Source organism: Biomphalaria glabrata, chromosome 11 (genome assembly GCF_947242115.1).
Source record: "Biomphalaria glabrata chromosome 11, xgBioGlab47.1, whole genome shotgun sequence".
NCBI lineage: Eukaryota > Metazoa > Mollusca > Gastropoda > Planorbidae > Biomphalaria > Biomphalaria glabrata.
In genome coordinates this window covers 30096442-30115181 of record NC_074721.1, presented here as the reverse complement: position 1 = coordinate 30115181, position 18740 = coordinate 30096442, and the positions used below count along the sequence as shown (strand labels likewise).

Sequence of the window (18740 nt, the reverse complement as noted above, 5' to 3'; positions counted from 1 at the left end):
AATGTCTTTAATTCCGAAAATTAATTAAGGATGATTATAGTAGGCCTAATTCATGTGACCACACAAACCCGGTTTCAATATGGATATTTTCCCCTCTCCTCTCAAAACACACACATTTGTTTCATTAACAAAAAGATGAGACTACACCACTGTTCATTATATGTAACACATTATCATTTAAAGTGGGGAGGACAGCAAAGGGCGTATAAGTTGAACTTTGGACCTAAAATATTTGGCCCACATATCTTGTTTTTTTTTTTTTAATGTTACCAAAGTGGTTCAGAATGGTTTAAAAAAAAATAAATCTAGATAGATCTAAATCTCAATCAAAATTCAAATGTATTCAACTGCTGTAAGTATAAAATACATATATAGGCTAGATAGACAGATTCAGCAGAAGTTAATTCTTTAGTGGAGTAACTGAGAATATTCTACGCCAGAGTTTTGAATGCACTTTTTACAGATACTATTTAGACTCTAGATATAAGTCCAAGTATTTAGTAATTTAGTTAAAAGGTTATTAAAATATTATTACTATTATTAGATCTTAAACCAGATTTAGAATCTATATAAATAATAATCTCTATTAGACCTAAACTCTAGATCTAGATTAGTAGGCCTATATTAGCTATCTAGATCTAGTATATTTTTTTTACCCGTGTCTTAAAATGCTTAGGTCTGTGGGATATGTCCATAATGCGGCCAAGGGCATGCTACATGACAAGTAGGAAGGCCTACTTTTTAAATACCGATAACTCATTCAAACGATAAAGTAGACATATCGCTTAAATACTAATCTAGATTGTTTACAGTAACAATATTGCCAAGTCTTTGATCGATTACGTTATACTTATATCAACCGGACCTGATTTAGGTTGAGGTTCGCATTTAGGCCTACAAAATTCCGACTAAATTATGATATCAATATCAGAGGATATAGAATCTAGAGACTAGCACTAGATCTAGACTAAATCTAGATCTAGATACTGATAATGTGTCTGTGTTGTTCTGCTGTTAGTAGTGTTAGATCTAGTTGCTAGGCTGTTACAGTGTTACTCAGTGTCAGTGTTAGGTGTCCAAAACCAAAAATTGTTGAGTGTTGTTGTGTAATAACCTTCACTCTTGACTAAAATGCAGATCAAGATCTAGCTAATGCACAGGTCACAGGCATTCATCTTATTAAATCTTATGAAGATTTCAACGAGATGATCCATTGAGACAAGTGATAAGATTCTATTTAGATCTAGAAATTCTAGATTTAGTTGCTTGGCGATTGAAAGGAGGTCAAAGAGAGAGAGAGAGAGAGTCAACTTAGAGCTAGATCTAGATCTAGACTCGTAGTAAATGTGAAAATTATTATTTCGCTTTTTTTTTTTGTAAGTATCAAAATTTAATGTCACGGTGGCCTGAGATGCTTCATTGATCGTAAGTTAACTTAATGAATAAAAATGAGTCTAATGTGCTAGACCTAGATCTATATATTTTTATAAATCTAAAAATCGAGATATACCGTAGGCCTACCTTGGCTAGATCTACCCTAGATTCTATAATTATATTATAAAGAATTACCAATCTATCTTAGACAAGATCATATCATATGAGTATGAGATGAAGATTTTAAACATAGATTTGCTGTTGATTCCTAAACCTAAGACTAGATCTAGATTCTATACTTATAATAGACTCTAGAATAGATCTAGTCTAATTACTTGATATATTTTAACATTTTATTTTAAAATTCTGCTGGCAGACTCTAATTCAAGTAGAGATCTAATCTAGATCTTATTCTTATAAATTTGTTTGAGACTAGTACCTACTTAGCCTACTAGATTTTAGTATTAAAATTACTTTTTCTGATTTTTATCATTCAACATTATGAATCTAAATGATAGATCTACTTGTCTCAAGATATAATTCAAAAGTCAATACATTGCTTTTATTGTTATTAAACTTGAATTTTATGTCTGAAGTCAGTAATCAATCAGTTGATTAAGGCTGCTTAGAGATTCAGGAACAATTAAGCAGAACACCAGTCATTTAATGTACAGTAACTATGGGAACCAGATTTCTACGTCCATATCTTCAGAATTTAAGGTGCATGTTTTACTTGGTGACACCCAATGAAACCTCCTATGAACGTGTGGAAGATGTGCCAAACTTTGTGGATGAGGTACATATTTTATTTTATGACATTAACATCATTTAAATGGGTGTGGTGCTATCAGGTCTGGTGCTACAGAGGGTCTTGATTTTTTTTAACTTCAGAGAAGAATGAATTTGTTGAAATTTCCCTGAGTCCACCCTTAGTTAAGTTAAGTATTAGGTATAAGGAAACATCAACTTTACTTAACCTGGTTCTTATTTTAGGTCTCAAAGAAAACTACTATTCTATCTTATAGTCTAGTCTTGAGTTATGATAATGGTAAAGTTTCCATTTTAGACTGTAAGGCTTATATGGTACTAGTGTACGGTATTTATCATTGTTCTTTCATGTCAGTTACCCTACTGAATTATTCTATGAGCCATCAACACTTGCAGACTTTGTTATCAATCTGACTTTATAGAAGCTAGATATTGCTTAAGGTATCCTATGTTTATCAATGCCACTTTATTATTGAGAATTTGTAGTCTTGTTAGCTACAGTGTGGGATGTTTGTTATATAATAATAATAATTATATCTTCCATGCACCTGTAGCATGTTCAATGTTCTCTGGTTCAACATCATCTGTGCTTATATGGGGAGAAGGAGAGAAAAAAATGCTTCTGTGCTGTCTCAAAGTGCAGCAAACAATAATTAACTTTAGTCTAACTTGAGTCAAATATTGCAACTAAATTTCTTTGTCTACACAGAGTTTCAAAATCAACCTCCTCGATTAGGCAAACAAACTGTATATATGCCACTATTCCATGAATATTAGCATTAGGCTGTATAGTCCAAACATCTTGCAGGTATAATCCCTTTTACTAACATATCATCACTACGAAGCACTAATAGTCATACAAAGGCCTAAAGGCTCTATGCTTTGGATTTAGAAGTATTCAATGTTCTGAAACAAAAATGTTAATTATAAAGAAAAACAAATAGTATTATTTCTTCTAACTATTTAATAATTTAGATAAAAATATAAATAATTCTAATTAAACCTTATCAGAGTTGTCTTATCAATTGAGATAAAATATCAATAATTATAATAAAACATTGTTTCATTCTCAGGCAGTGCCTTATTTCACATTATTGATACTTCTGGAATGTATTCTTCTTAAGTGGCAAGGCAAAGATTTACCAAGGATCAATGATGGCATTAACAGTATGACTCATGGATTATTATCAACAATGCACATGTACGATTCTATATATATATACATATTTTTTTAAAGTAATAATTTATTTAGCTATTATATGTAATCTCAAAACAATATAAGTTTAGCCTAATAGTGCACTCAGGTTCTAATTGAATAAATATATAGGCTATATTTGTGATGGAGGGGGATGAACACAAATAACATCTTAAGAAGGAGATCTTCAAAAAATATTTGAAGAGTTCCTATGTTTACATTCAAAGTTTAAGGTACACTATTATTTTCTATGCTGCATATTGAACAAATGTTCGCTGAGAGATTTACATGTCTTATTATCAAAACTGATATCCATTTTAGAGTAACTAATCAGTCCTTCAAAAATTCATAAGATATGGAAAGATTTCCTATGACACTGTACATGGAAGGGAAATCCATACTCCCCTAGATTTCTGGCAACTACTACTAATTCTATGAGCACAACCCTTGTTGTTCATATCGACCCTGAGAATATTGTTCATTTTTCTATTTTCTATAATAATACAATGAGTTTCTGTTAAGGACACTGAATACATCCTAAGTAGACAGCATTTTACATTTATTCTAACTTGAGTTTGACTATCAATTTGAGTATCAATTATAATTGATATCATCCAATATCAGTATCCATTGATACTGTAGTTATATTTGTATCCAAATTTATCAGGTTATTATTTCGATCAGTAGAACTAGTCGTGTATACATGGATTTATAAGAACTGGCATTTTATAGAGCTTCCTTGGAATAGTCCTTGGACATGGATTCTTGGAATGCTATCTGTGGATTTCCTGTACTATTGGTTTCATCGGATCAGTCATGGTATGTTAAAGCTTTGAGTTATACATTCATTGACCTTTAGAGCCATTTCACCAATAAAAATAATATTTGAGAAGTCTTTTGTGTAGCCTTAATGGCCTTTGCTTTTAAAAATTCTAGGCCTAAAAGAGAATTCTTTATTCTTTAAACCTTAATATTTGGGGCATGGTGTTTTAGTGGTAAAGCGCTTGACTTCTGAACTGAGCGGTCCTGGGTTTGAATCTCGGTGAAGACTGGAATTTTTAATTTCAGGATTTTTCAGGATGCCTTTGATTCAACCAAACTCTTATGGATACCTTGCACAGTTTGGGAAAGTAAAGGCAGGTGCTTGTTGTACTGGCCATATGACACACTGCTCGTTAACCATTTGTCATAGAAACAGATCACCTTTACATCATTTGCCCCATAGATTGCAAGATCTGAAAGGGGAACTTTACTTTTCACTTTCAATTCATTTAATTTAGAAAGTAACATTGTTTGGGCATCACACCAAGTCCATCATAGCTCTGAGGAGTACAATTTAACAACAGCACTTCGACAGTCACTGATGCAAAAATATTATAGCATGGTAAGTTTAGCATATGAATAATAGTTACTTTATTTAACTCTGTTAACTTGAAAATGAAAAACTACTTACAGTACTGTAGCTAATCTATTTACATTTTGAATAAATTGCTGAAAACGAAAAAAAGGAAATAACCCACGATTAAACTTTTTAAAAAAATAAAAGTGTTTAGGTTTTTAAAAAGTCCTACCAATTTTCAGTAATATCTTTTCAATTCTTATTTAACGTAATATTTGTATTGATATGTGATTTGAGTCTTTAATTTTCAAAAATTTCAGATTTTTAAAAAATAACATAACATCTGCTAAAATTTCATTTAGTATAGTCAAAATAAGTTCTGAATAAACAATAAAAAATATTAGGAAATTTTAATTTGTTGATTTTCATCATCTGTCTGATGGTAGAGAGACTTATACTTCATGCATTACTTGCTTTATTTCTTTGCTTCTTACATCTTTTATTACCATTTAAATGACCATGTAGCAGTTTTATAATCTTAACAAAAACTGACAAACATTACCAAGGAATTTTAGATTTTTTTCTTTTTTAAGTTTAATAGCAAAAAAACCCAAACATTATTCGTATGAACTTATAAAATGTTTATTTAATGAACTTGTTTTGATCTTGTTACCAAACAGTTCTTGTATTTAATGAACTTGATTTGACCTTGTTACCAAACAGTTCTTGTATTTAATGAACTTGATTTGACCTTGTTACCAAACAGTTCTTGTATTTAATGAACTTGATTTGACCTTATTATCATACAGTTCTTGTATTTAATGAATATGATTTGACCTTGTTACCAAACAGTTCTTGTATTTAATGAATTTGTTTTGATCTTGTTACCAAACAGTTCTTGTATTTAATAAACTTGTTTTAATCTTGTTACCAAACAGTTCTTGTATTTTCCTATGGCTCTGTGTGTTCCACCCTCAGTCTTTTATATTCATGAACAATTCAACCTTTTATATCAATTCTGGATCCACACTGAGGTAACTATTGTCTCTGAATTTAAAATGAATGTACATGTAAAACCTTTTACTTAGTTTAGGTAGGTTACAGACATTTCTATGGTAATCTGAAATAAAATAGGTGTCTACTGAGATGATAAATGAAGAAATAAATCTAAGAATTTCATTTTAGTATTGTATGTATAATTATTGTAATGATGACTATAGATAATTACACCTGACTGCAGGGCCCTATTTAAGTATCTGGGAGCCCTCAGGGCAGGATGTTTGTGGAGGCCTTTCTTGAAAGCTTTCATAAAGATCCACTTATATATGAAAATACTAATATATTACTTATATCTAAAAGCAGGCTATATTTTAGAAGAAAGAAATAAAGAGTTATTTTTAATTGAATCTCACTTTCCTTTTGAAAAAATATTTAGTATGCATATTTTAGTTAAATGTCTCTAAATAACTTAATTCTGCATAGAGTAATTTTACAGCAATTATTGATGAAAGATAAACATAATCACATTTCTACAATTTTTCCGCTCAGGTGGTCACCAACTTGGGTCCTCTAGAATACATTCTAAACACACCTAGCCACCACCGTGTACACCATGGTAGAAACCCCTATTGTATAGATAAAAACTATGCTGGAACTTTAATAATCTGGGACAGAATGTTTAGTAAGTTTTGCAAGCTTATTTAATAAAACCAGGACTTAGCATAGTAACTTACTTACAACTAATAATTAGACATATTATTGTCTTGATTGTTTTGTTTTCGGACTGACTAACTGTTGTGTGCGATGTTTGTTAATGTGTTAAGGGTATGGTGATAGTAATGACAATTAATGGTAATATTGGTGAATGATTTTTTTCCCTCTTTCTTTTTTATTCTTATCTTCTTTTATAATACAGACGTTTGTTCAAAAAAGAAGATGATTCTGTCCTACGTGTCATGCATTTAGTCATGCATGTTACCCAATGACCTAAATTCTGCTAAGTCATTGGTTTTCTTGGCTACCTCGGGCAACCCATTCCATACTCTAATAGCAGTAGGGAAGATGGAGCATTTTTACAAACTTGTCCTAGCATATGGAATGAGGAATGTGCCTTTACCTTTGTGTCTTTCTGAGTATTTTATTAAATTTTGTTATTGTATTTGAAGATTATGGTTCAGTGTTTTATGTATAATTGCTACTTTACTTTTGAGTCTTCTATCCTGAAGGTTCTCTAAATTTAGTGATTTTACTAAAGGCGTTACTCTAGTCAAATGTGAATATTCGTTTGTTATGAATTTCACTGCTCTATTTTCTGTCTGTTCCAGTTTCTTAATGTTTTCTTGAGTTGACAGATACTACCCCATAAAAAAAGCATTAAGATGATCCCTTTGCTTTTTTTCAGATGGGTTATAAGAGATTTATATTTTACAACTAAAATGTCTTGTGACACATTCTTTGTTTTTACTTATTTCATTAAATAAATGTTACATTCAGATTTTATTCTGCATTGTACAAATTGGAAAGTAATATGGTTAATTAGAACTAAAATATCAAAACATTAGCACACGTGACACATTGTAGAGCAAACAAGGAAGCTAATTAAACTGACATATGGCTAATGCCACTATGTGATGTCTGCTGAAACAGAAAGTGATAAAGAAATAGCAACATCATGCTAGATGGTGTTCAAAGTTCATGGAATTACAAAAAGTAATTAGATGGTGTTAAAATAATCCAACTTGAATCACATTTGTGTTTTATTGAAAAATATAGTAGCAAACCCTAACTCTACCTCATTTCTTTAGCCATCATTTGAACTAGTCTGTGTTGTGAACTACTCAAACTTTAATTAAATGAAATAAAAACTAAGTGCACAATGTTATTCACTAGAAATATAAAATTGTATTTAATTGTAACAAAGAAAGCAATTGTTGTCTGCTGGCAGTCTGCTTGATAAACCATTTAAAATTATACATAATATAGCCAATTTTCCTTGAACTTTAATAAAATCAATTTGGGCCTACCAAGCTTAAGTTTTATAGCTAGATTTTTACAAATCTGTAAGAAAAAATAGAAAACAGAAAAGTAAGTGTAATAATAAAAAGAAATTATATTCCCCCTTCTCCTTAAAAAAAATCTGTTTGAAATTTACACTATTTCAAGTGTGATTTAGAAAATAGATTTAAAAATATACTTTTCAGATACATTTCAAGCTGAAGGTGAAAAAGTTATCTACGGTTTAGTTCACCCAAACACATTCTGGAATCCTATCTATGGTCAGGTTAGTTCACTTTGTAACATTCTATAGTTCTATATAGAGCCAAGTCAGTGCTACAGTCAGTCATTTTATTAATAGACGGACACATTTTACATTGTCGGAACAGTAGTATTAACTAGAGTTTTTATTTCAATAGTCTAGAACTTTATAAGTTGGTTATAGTTCTTATTTGTGAAAAAAAAAAAGCCCTACGGTATTGTTAATCATAAATTGATAAATGATTAATGATAGTTCTAAACTTTTATTATTTGCTTAAAACAATCATCAAAAAACTTCTGAGTCAACTTTAAAATTTCATTTTTTAAATTTTTTTAGATATAAAAAAAAGAGCATGAAACGTACCAATGTTACAGGCTAACATGCTTTTATTTTCCAGTTTTTTCATTACTTGTATATTTTTGGATTGGTCAAAGAACACAAAGGATTATCCAATAAACTGTCTGCAGTTGTTAAAGGACCTGGCTGGGAGCCTGGCAAACCTTGGAGAGGATTGTATGAAGATTTGCCAGAAGTGAGTGCACTAAGTAGTTTTCTATGTTTTTGTACATGCAGACTTTGAAAATATTAAATTTCATGTTTTTTTTTTTGTTATTGATAAGTCATGCCAGATGCAGGCAGAAATGATCTCCCTTTAACATGAAACAAAACAAAAGAAAAAAAATAATGCATTAATAATAATGCAGATAATTGTAAACTGTATAGTAGATGATCTTTACTATAATGTCCTTAAAAAAAAATGTCTACCATAAAAAATAACTCTAGGAGGCACAATAGCATTTTATTTTCATAAATGATTATTATGGAACATGACTAATTAATATTCATTTAGTAGTTATATCATGCGTTGGAATCAGTTTTGTAATGGAAGTTGGTCTTTAGAAGTCTATTATATTTTAAAATGAAGATATAACCCATAAATCATTTTTGCTTATTTTTTTTATACCCATTATTGATTCATGGGAACTGGTTGGGACCATGCAAATTTCCCTATTTAATGTCAACTCTTGAAACATGTGAGTTCATTGGCTAAAGTAACATCACAGTGAGGCTTCTTAAATCATGTACTAAAGGTTATCAACATTTTTTTTAGAGCTTTTAGCTTAACATTTCAAACTACTAACGCGTTTGTTATACCTTCTGTAGGTTGTAAAATTTCTTTTTTAAAATTCTGTAATTTGTAAAATTTGAGAAATGGACAAGCTCTAATCCGAATTACAAGAAAGACTCCACATATAATAAGCTATCCTGATGATATATGAATTACAGAAATGAAAATCAAACTAATTGGAACATGTCTTTCCACCCAGAAAAATGTCGGTTATTTAGAGTAACAAAAAAAAAAATAAAACAAATTAATTCCACTTATCTTATTCATGGTAAACCAGTAACACAAACTAAAAATGCAAAATACCTAGGTGTTATAATAAATGAAATACTGTCATGGAATCCCCATATTGATAAAAAAATCAAACAAAGCAGTAGGCTTTATTAAAATCAATTTTTATAAATCAAATAAGAACATAAAACTAAAATGTTATTTAACCTTGGTTAGGCCAAAAATGGAATATGCATCCTGTGTTTTGGAACCCTCAACTCAAGAAAACATCAAGAAACTGGAACAGACAGAAAATAGAGCATTGAGATTCATAACAAATGAATATTCACATTTGACTAGAGTAGCCTAACACCTTTAGTAAAATCACTAAATTTAGAAAGCCTTCAGGATAGAAGACTTAAAAGTAAAGTAGCTATTATACATAAAACACTGAACCATAATCTCAAATACAAAAACAAAAACTAATAAAATACTCAGAAAGACACAAAGATAAAGGCACATCCCTTGTTCCATATGCTAGGACAAATTTGTACAAATGCTCCTTCTTTTCTAGTGCTATTAGAGCATGGAATGCCTGTGCTAGCCAGAAAAAACAGTGACTTGGCAGAATTTAGGTCATTGATTAATATGCATGACTAAATGCATGACAGTAGGACGTAATCATCTTTTTTCAAGTAAGATATCAACATCTAATCTTTCACCTCAGTACTGAACACAACAGAATGAAACAACAGATTGTAATGAATCTCACTATACAGGCTCTCTGCAAACTGTACTGCACAACACCGCCAACTTAAAAAACTTGAAAACTTAGGGCTCCAAATTAACGTAATAGTTTAATGTCCAAATAAATCACAGCCAATACTGTAAAATTGGCAACAATGTAACACAGACTGTACAAAACTTTCACACTCCAACATATTAAATCTGTAACGCTGGATCAACTCTCCACCTCTTCCTAGACTTGCACTTGATCATCTGTTCCGGACCGACTTCACCTTGTCTCTGACTTTGACTCGTACTTGTAAAGTTGCGAGGTAACGTGAAGCGATTTGACTCTGACACATTTGTTCTTATATAAGGTCCCTTCTGGCCTTCTAGAACTGGACGGAACACTCGACCCTTCTGGTTAATCACATCACAGTTCATCTCATATATTGGTCTAGTCCTCTGAATGCTCCAACATAATAATGAGAACATGGAAGAAGAAATGTACCATTTCTAGCTACCAAGTTGTTTGCTATACTTTGTTAACATTCTGTAGGTTTTAACATTTCTAGCTACCAATTTGATTGCTATACTTTAACATTCTGTAGGTTTTATCATTTCTAGCTACCAAGTTGTTTGCTATACTTTAATAACATTCTGTAGGTTTTAACATTTCTAGCTACCAATTTAATTGCTATACTTTAACATTCTGTAGGTTTTATCATTTCTAGCTACCACGTTGTTTGCTATACTTTGTTAACATTCTGTAGGTTTTAACATTTCTAGCTACCAATTTAATTGCTATACTTTGTTAACATTCTGTAGGTTTTAACATTTCTAGCTACCACGTTGTTTGCTATACTTTATTATCATTCTGAAGGTTTTAACATTTCAAACAAAAAATGTTTACTCTTCTCAAACAGGTTGAGCAGCCAGTCAAAAAATATAACAGCGACCTGATTGGTTGGGCCAATGTGTATGTGTTAGTCCATTTTGTGCTAGTCATCACTTTCTACAGCATGGTTGCCCCATATAAACAGGTCAGTGACTTTTTTGTGGTGTCATTTTTAAATAATTATATAATTACATTGATTTTCATTTTAAACAAACGTTTGTATATTTTGTATGTTTTCTCTTTAGGTTTACATTATTTTTTTGTTTTGTTTATAGAAAATTGATTTTGCAACAAGCTTTGGATTTGTGGCATTTTTTATTTATTCCGTTTCTGTTTTTGGAGCTTTGTATGACCATAGGTGAGTTTCTGGGTTAAATAACCATAAGTACATTTCTGGGTTTGTTTGACCATAGGTAGTTTTCTAGGCTGGTATACTGGGTAAATTATATACTATTTTTCACATAAGAAATGGACCCACATAAAAGAATATAAATTAACTAAATATACCAACTATTGTTATTTCACAAATTTTTTTTTTTCCTCTGTATATCTGGTTGGAATGTAATAAAAAATTTTACAATTTCTGCCAAATCGACAATATTCAAATTTGGTTATTAAATGAGCTATTAATGACAATAAAACAATCCAAATGCATTATATCAGTTTCTTTGTTTATATTTCTTTTTGTGTAGTCAAGTAGTCCCTCTTCTGTTAATGTTTATAATAACATTGCGAAATGCTGTGTTTACCACAGCCTATAAATGCCACACAATGTGATAAAATAACTTGCTGTTAAATAAACTTTCATATATCATATATATGAAAAGATCATCATTTCCCATTCTGAGCTACTAGAGAAAGTTTGTGATTTTTTTTTTTAGTGAAAACTGGATGTGAATAGCTTTTCTGCTATTTTTTGCCATAAACTTTTAAAATAATAGTGCTGATGGCAATGTCATTGATGCTGAAGATTTGATTGATACTGCAGTGTATAAGTTGAGCACACAGACATGTTATGTGGCAATGAGCTATTGGTCTAAACTTCCCATGGGCTGCGACGTCGCAGATCAGTGTTCAGACCTTCTATAACAATTGGTTTCAGTATGAAGCCTACCCAGGATATTGAGTATTTTTAAAGCTTTTTTGTTTTGTTTTAAAGGTATAGGGACTGTGTCTAGATTATCTAATCAAGCTTCTTCTATATTTTGAATATAGGCGTCATTTATGACATTATTTATAAACACTTTGGTGCATTGATTAAATGGCCTCCACTGTATTCATAACAAGAGATGAAGGATCAATGAAACAGATAAAAGCCCATTTAAACTTGGCATCCGCTGTCAGGACCAAATGGAAAAATCTGGAGGAGTAGCATCAGCTTCCCAGTAAAATTAAAACTCTATTCTTTGCTAGCAGTCTCTGTACTAATAAATGGTTGTGAACACTGAAAGAAGAATCCAAACCTTTGAGAGTAAATGCTACAGAAAAATGCTGGGTATCAAATACCAGGAAAAAAAAAGACAAATAAGTTTGTACTTTTACAAGTCAACACTCTGACTGACAAAAGGAAGAACTCTTCAATACTGTGAAGAGACAAGAGCTGAGCTGGTTCGGTCCTATTGTATGACATGACTTACTATTAAAAGCCATTCTTCAATGTACAGTGGAGGAAGCTAGAAGAAAGGGTGGATCAAAGAAAAGCTGGCAGGATAAATGGACAAGAATGGACACCAGCCTCTCTCTTGATATCCTCCTAAATGCAGCTGCAAACTAGGAAAAGTGGAGTGGTTTGGTTATGCCGCTACAGCACCCCTATGACAAAGGTCAAGGGACAGATGAAAGACTGTATAGATGAAATAGTTCATAATTATTTAATTGGTTAATTACCAGAAATATTAATCCTTTTCTTTTTTGTCTTCTTTTGAAACAGAAACTATAGCTACTTGCTGGAAATTTTAAGATGTCTGCTGTCTCTTTTTGTCATATACCTCATCAAAGGACCAATCAGCTTTGAGCTTTCATTTGTAACAACTGTTTATGTTTTATTTATTATGTCCTCGGCTCTTTGGGTATTTCTTAGCATTTTCAATTATAATGTCTTCATTCCCAGAATAAAGAGAGATTAATGATATTGAAATGTTTAAATGTGACTTTCACTATAGTGGGTGATTGACACGTGGCTACTTTAAGCATTTGTTTACTTTCATTTACAAACTCAACTGCAAAGATAATTTTTATGGATCATTAAAAAGCAAGACATTATTTATGTGATAATTGTATAATGTAAGAACTTTTATAAAATATTATTTTTTAATGCAATGGGGGGTGCTTGATAATTGAATGTATACATATTTAGCTAAAGCTTTCAATATGCTTATCAATGCAATACAATGTTGTTAACTTGTTGACTAACATACTTTGTAAATTATTTGATAATAAAATGATCGTTAAAACTATTAATATCTAATTATTTTAAACTAAAATTGTCATCACAGTTCTATGATTATCTTTGGGCATGCTTTAAAAACATGAAAGGAAATTTCACCATCTGATATTTAAAAAAAAAAAAGTCTGACTAGGTTTGTAGACCATGACTTTGATATATTCATTCATTGAAATCACATTTTTGAATGAATACATTACTCATTCACTGGTGTCATTGTCTTAGTCTAATACTAAAAAAAAAGTATTTAGCGATTTGCTATATAATTATTTGAACTAGAAAAATTTCAAACACAAACAAATAACACAAATTATTGAATTTTGTTTTATTCAAAACAAAACAAAAAATTTTGGTTCAAAAGTATGTTAAAATATATAATACAGTTAGACAGTACTAAAAGAAGTTTCATTCAGGACTTTAAAACAATAATTCAACACACACACACACTAAAATTGTTCAAACACATTCATAGTCATGTGAATGATTTTTACAACATAGCCAAAAGTGCATGATATTCTAAACCCCACCCAGCACAAACCAATTTTTAAAAAAAATGAAACATACAGATGCTGGTAATAACAAAAAAAAAAACCACACACTTCTAAATTGTACAAATTATATGTACATTATTTTACCAGTAAAGCTTTGGTACAATAAAAGTTGGCAATTTTTTTTTATTTCTCAAGCAAATTAGAATGAAGTTCTATGAATAGGATATTTCTAACATCTGCAAAAACAAGCTTTCTCAATACAGTCATTTTGTTTATACACTAGACTATGGCAGAAGTCAAATAAAAATACTGTACACAGCTAATCCTTCCTGTGCAGCTAACCTTTAGCTGCCATAGAGCCAGCTGCTGCCAATTGGGCTTGAATTTTAGCTTGCAATATTTCTGAGATCACTGAAACAAAAATAAAAAATAAAAGGAGACCGTTGAAATTGTATTTACACAGAAATATGTTGCTGTCATTTTCTTGTAACAGCTGACAAAAATGTATATATCTCAGAAAGTAGAGTTTTTAAAAACATGACAGAGGAATAGAAAATAACACCATTAATTCCTTGATATCTGGTGAAAAGGTTGCTTCCTATTACCTACTGTGTTTCAAACTAAATCTGAACTAACCTTGTTTGGATCTAAACTTATCTTGCAGCACAGGTTGTACTTTCTCTATATTTTTAGTCAGGTAATCGATTTTTCTTTTAAAAAAATCTTGAGCCTTGGCTTTACTCTGTAAAAACAAAATGCTAGTGAGTGAACATGAATTTAGCATACGCAAAATATAAGCCACACTATACATCTTTGTAAAAATATTTAGTATCTCGAAGTATTTGCTTACTGATATTCTGTATAAAAGTCTTATAAAAAAAAAAATTCTCCAACTGACCATTGAGACAAAGTAACCAGTGCCAATATCTATTAAGAGATCATTTTCATTTCCCATCCTTCCTGGAACGTACATCTATAACAGTGTTAAGGTAAAAAAAAACAAATTTTTTTTTGTGTGTGTGTTATCTGTGACAGATAAAAACAGATTAACTTGACAAAGTAACACATAATTTTGCACTATTTAAATGCACATTTAAAACAAGAGATGTACATCAACATTAAATTGCCTTCTTAGAATCCATTGTTGAACGAAGCGTAATTCTAACTTTTCAAATCCAAAGTCTCTTCATATTCCCTGATTTTTCAAATTAAGCATATATATATATTCCAATATATTTGATGACATATAACACTTTTAAAAAGGATACAGAAGCTGTAAGTGGCACTAAAATGTCTGAACCAGCAGCACTAAGAGATGAGACTGCTTCATCTGAGTCTGCAAACTTCCCTTGGGCTACTTTCAGCTGACTTATAGAATTACTTAAAAACTCCACCTCCTAGTTTACAAGAACAAACAAACAAAAATGTGTTAATACTTAGGCTTTTAAAAGAGTATATTTGTATTACATTACCATCCTGAATGTTTATATTTAACCAAAGAAGTATTTATCTGTGTATCTGTCCAGTGCTCCTTTCAGGTTGGACATTTTTTTCTTTTAAAGATCTAGATATTTCATTTAGTAAAAATAGTAGTCTAGAATCTAGATCAGAAGTATTACACTACACTGGTCTGGTATACACCATATACTGTATGTAATGACTGTAACGCTATGATGAGTGCACTACTTGACACTGGACACTACTAGACACTAGTGACTAGAGTTAGACTCAACTATTTCTAGACTGTCTAGTCTAGACAGTCTAAATTACTAAAATCTTACAGTGCTACCTTTAATATTACTGTATCAACTAATGTGTATTCTCTACTGACTAGATATAGTTTATAGCAGTGTCCCTTATATGGGTATGAATTGCCGGGGGAGGTTAAAACAATAGCTTTACATACTTGGTTACAGAGAATCTAAAAATCTGCCATCTGCTTTGGAAAAGCGGAACAAAAATACAGGAACTTATCTAAAATTGGACATGTACGTCCCGAAACATCGTTTTTAGCTCCAAACATAAAAACAAATTAATTATTTATAAACAAAAAAAGCAATATGTGTTTCTTAAAGGAGAATTCGATGAGCTGTGCCTTATTATAAGAAGCTACTAGATCTATATTAATTTATATAGTGACTAGTCATAGTCCTAGTAGAGGCGTAGCGCCTAGAACCTACTTAACTTTACCTGAGTCTGAGTTTACCTACTGAGGCTACTCAGACCTACTCTACTAGATTTCTAATTTCTAGTTTACTCTATATTTTAGAGTTGTATAGACTTGACCTAGCTTAACTAGCTACCCTGCCCTAGACTAGTGACCTAGTCTAGATCTAGAGTAGAGAGATAGATCTAGATTACTCTTCCAAGGGCGATTTTGAGTCGTACCGTACTCAGATCAGAAGTCTCAGAACCTGACACTACTCATGACGGTGACTACTGACACTACTGACAGTCACAGTACAGTGACAAAAGAGTGAGTCACTAGGTGACTAGATCTAGAAACTAGTGACACTGACAGTAGACTAGTTTACAGGTTTATGTATATACCTTATTATATTATATTCATATTTAGATTAAGACTTTTTATTTTACCTGTTCCAATTGCTGAGACAAATGATTTAAATGCGGTATTGGCAAAGTAGTTACGTCGATTTGCTTAGCACCCGGTTCGTGTGCAGCCATTTTGAAAGCAACAGAAACAGCAATGTTTCTGCGTTGCCAACTTTACTTTTTAATCTATGTGAAAAGTGAAATTACATGTTATAAACTATTAGGCCTACATATAAATTTAAATCTAGATCTAGTCACTAAATCTAGATCTAGATCTAATTGTAATATTATTGTTTTAAAAAGTACCCCTCTCTCTCTTTATCTCTCTCGGTTGCGAAACAACTAGATCTATCGATCAATTAAAAAAATATATATATGAATAGGCCTACCTGCGCATTAGCTATGGTCAGAACAATGTCGCCCATAGAGGACTACCATAGCTGCAAGGTAGCAGAAGTTTGAATTCAGTGTTTCCTTCTAGTTGGGTGGCCACTAGCCACTAAAACCAAACTGTTGCGCTACCTGGTCATGGCCACATTCTTATATGCTTGCAAATCTTGGACGCTGACTGCAGATTTCAAGAAGAGGATGCTAGCCATGGAGCTAAGATGCGACAGAAAGATCCTAGATACAGTGGCGTAGCTAGATATTTGGGACCCTGAGGCTTGGCCTCTTTAGAGGCCCCTGCATTTCGACATGAGATTATGTAAGCCTACTTAATAAATAAATATATGTCTAATGTGTGGATTATATGCAACAGGGTCACTAACTATATAGCAATGTGATTAGCAAGATAATTAACACGGTATGGCTTAATATTTAATGTAAAAAAAAAAAAAAAGAAAAAATCTGACTCTCATTTAGGGGCCCCTCTAGAAGGAGAAGGGGCAACTTGACCTCTGCATCACCCGAAGGATGGATCTGAAAAGTGTCATCCACACCCGTTCATACCATAGTGCGGACTGCAACTCAGACCATTCACTAGTGCTAAGCAAAATCAAACTACTTCTCAAGAAGGCTTACACTTCCACTCAACCCAGAACTAGGCGAATTAACGTCAACCATGTAGGTGACCCAGAGAAGTGTGCACTCTTTGGCGAGCTCCTGAACAGTTCAGTCCCCTCGTTAAGTGATGAAGAAGACATCTCGATCAGATTGGAGAAATTAAGAGACGTAATCTACAGTTCGGCAATCACCGCCTTTGGGCCTCAAAAACACAAAAATGTAGACTGGTTTGAGGCGAATCTAGCACATATGGAACCTTGCATCGAGAAAAAACGATCTGCACACCTCGCTCACAAGACAAAGCCTAATCCAAAATCTTTGGAGGCCTTCAAAAGTGCTAATAAAGAGGCAAAACAAATGGCTAGAAAATGTGCTAACAACTTTTGGAGGGATACCTGCAACAGAATCCAAGACAGTCTCCACTCAGGAAATAGCAAAGCTCTATTTGATGTCATTAAAGCGGCCCTGGGTCCAACAGTGTCTAAGCCTGCCCCCCTTCTATCCAAATCAGGAGAAAAAATTACAGATCAAACCAAGCAGCTAGAACGATGGACAGAACACTACCTCGAAGTATATGACACACAGAATACAGTAGATGATGTCGCCCTGGCTTCTCTACCAGATCTTCCAGTACTGGAATGCCTAGATGAGCTTCCGAGCCTTAGTGACCTCAAAAAAGCAATTAACTGCTTAAAAAATAGAAAATCTCCTGGGAGTGATGGTATCCCAGTGGAAGTAGTGAAAGTCAACGAATCACTCCTGCTCCCTGAACTCTATATTCTCCTCTGCCGCTGTTGGGAAACAGGTCATGTCCCACAGGACATGCGTGACGCAACTATAGTCACAATATACAAGAACAAAGGGGATCGGAGTGATTGCAACAACTATAGGGGTATCTCTCTCCTCAGTATAGTGGGCAAAATCTTTGCTAGAGTGGCACTATCCAGGCTGCAAGTGATAGCTTCTAGAGTCTACCCAGAGTCTCAGTGTGGATTCAGGAGTGGTAGGTCCACTATAGACATGATATATTCTCTACGACTACTGCAGGAGAAATTTAGAGAGAGAGACAGACCCCTTTACATTGTTTTTGTCGATCTGACTAAAGCTTTTGACATGGTCAGCAGAAGTGGCCTTTTCAAACTCCTGAGGAAAATAGGTTGTCCTCCCAAACTACTGAAGTTAATTGAGTGTTTTCACGAGGAAACTAATTGTACTGTCAAATTCAATGGAGCCCAATCAGCACCTTTTGAGGTTTGCAGTGGTGTCAAGCAGGGATGTGTGCTCGCACCTACTCTGTTTGGCATATTCTTCTCCTGTCTACTGCATTATGCGTACAGCGACATAAACGAAGGTGTG

At 32.5% G+C, this 18740-nt stretch overlaps 2 protein-coding genes across 6 annotated transcripts; one reads left to right on the top strand and one right to left on the bottom strand.

Moving 5' to 3' along the window:
* The first annotated feature begins 219 nt into the window (after positions 1-219).
* On the top strand, positions 220-13878 carry LOC106069191 (alkylglycerol monooxygenase-like). Of its 5 annotated transcripts, none has more exons than XM_056045669.1 (12): positions 220-352; positions 1971-2170; positions 3216-3343; positions 4005-4156; positions 4618-4721; positions 5615-5710; positions 6225-6357; positions 7877-7956; positions 8330-8464; positions 10921-11037; positions 11168-11250; positions 12823-13878. In XM_056045669.1, exons 2-12 carry the CDS (start codon positions 2054-2056, stop codon positions 13016-13018), a joined length of 1341 nt encoding a protein of 446 aa, XP_055901644.1. In that variant the 5' UTR covers positions 220-352; positions 1971-2053; the 3' UTR covers positions 13019-13878. The 5 variants fall into 5 exon arrangements, with proteins under 5 accessions (XP_055901644.1, XP_055901646.1, XP_055901645.1 ...); XM_056045671.1 differs by lacking the exon at positions 220-352 and adding an exon at positions 498-516; XM_056045670.1 differs by lacking the exon at positions 220-352 and adding an exon at positions 858-880.
* Positions 13648-16579, bottom strand: LOC106069194 (prefoldin subunit 5-like). Its single transcript, XM_013228807.2, has 5 exons — positions 16422-16579; positions 15095-15223; positions 14725-14799; positions 14463-14568; positions 13648-14237 (listed from the first exon to the last, which is right to left on the bottom strand). Exons 1-5 carry the CDS (start codon positions 16509-16511, stop codon positions 14164-14166), a joined length of 474 nt encoding a protein of 157 aa, XP_013084261.1. The 5' UTR covers positions 16512-16579; the 3' UTR covers positions 13648-14163.
* Between the last annotated feature and the right edge of the window lie 2161 nt (positions 16580-18740).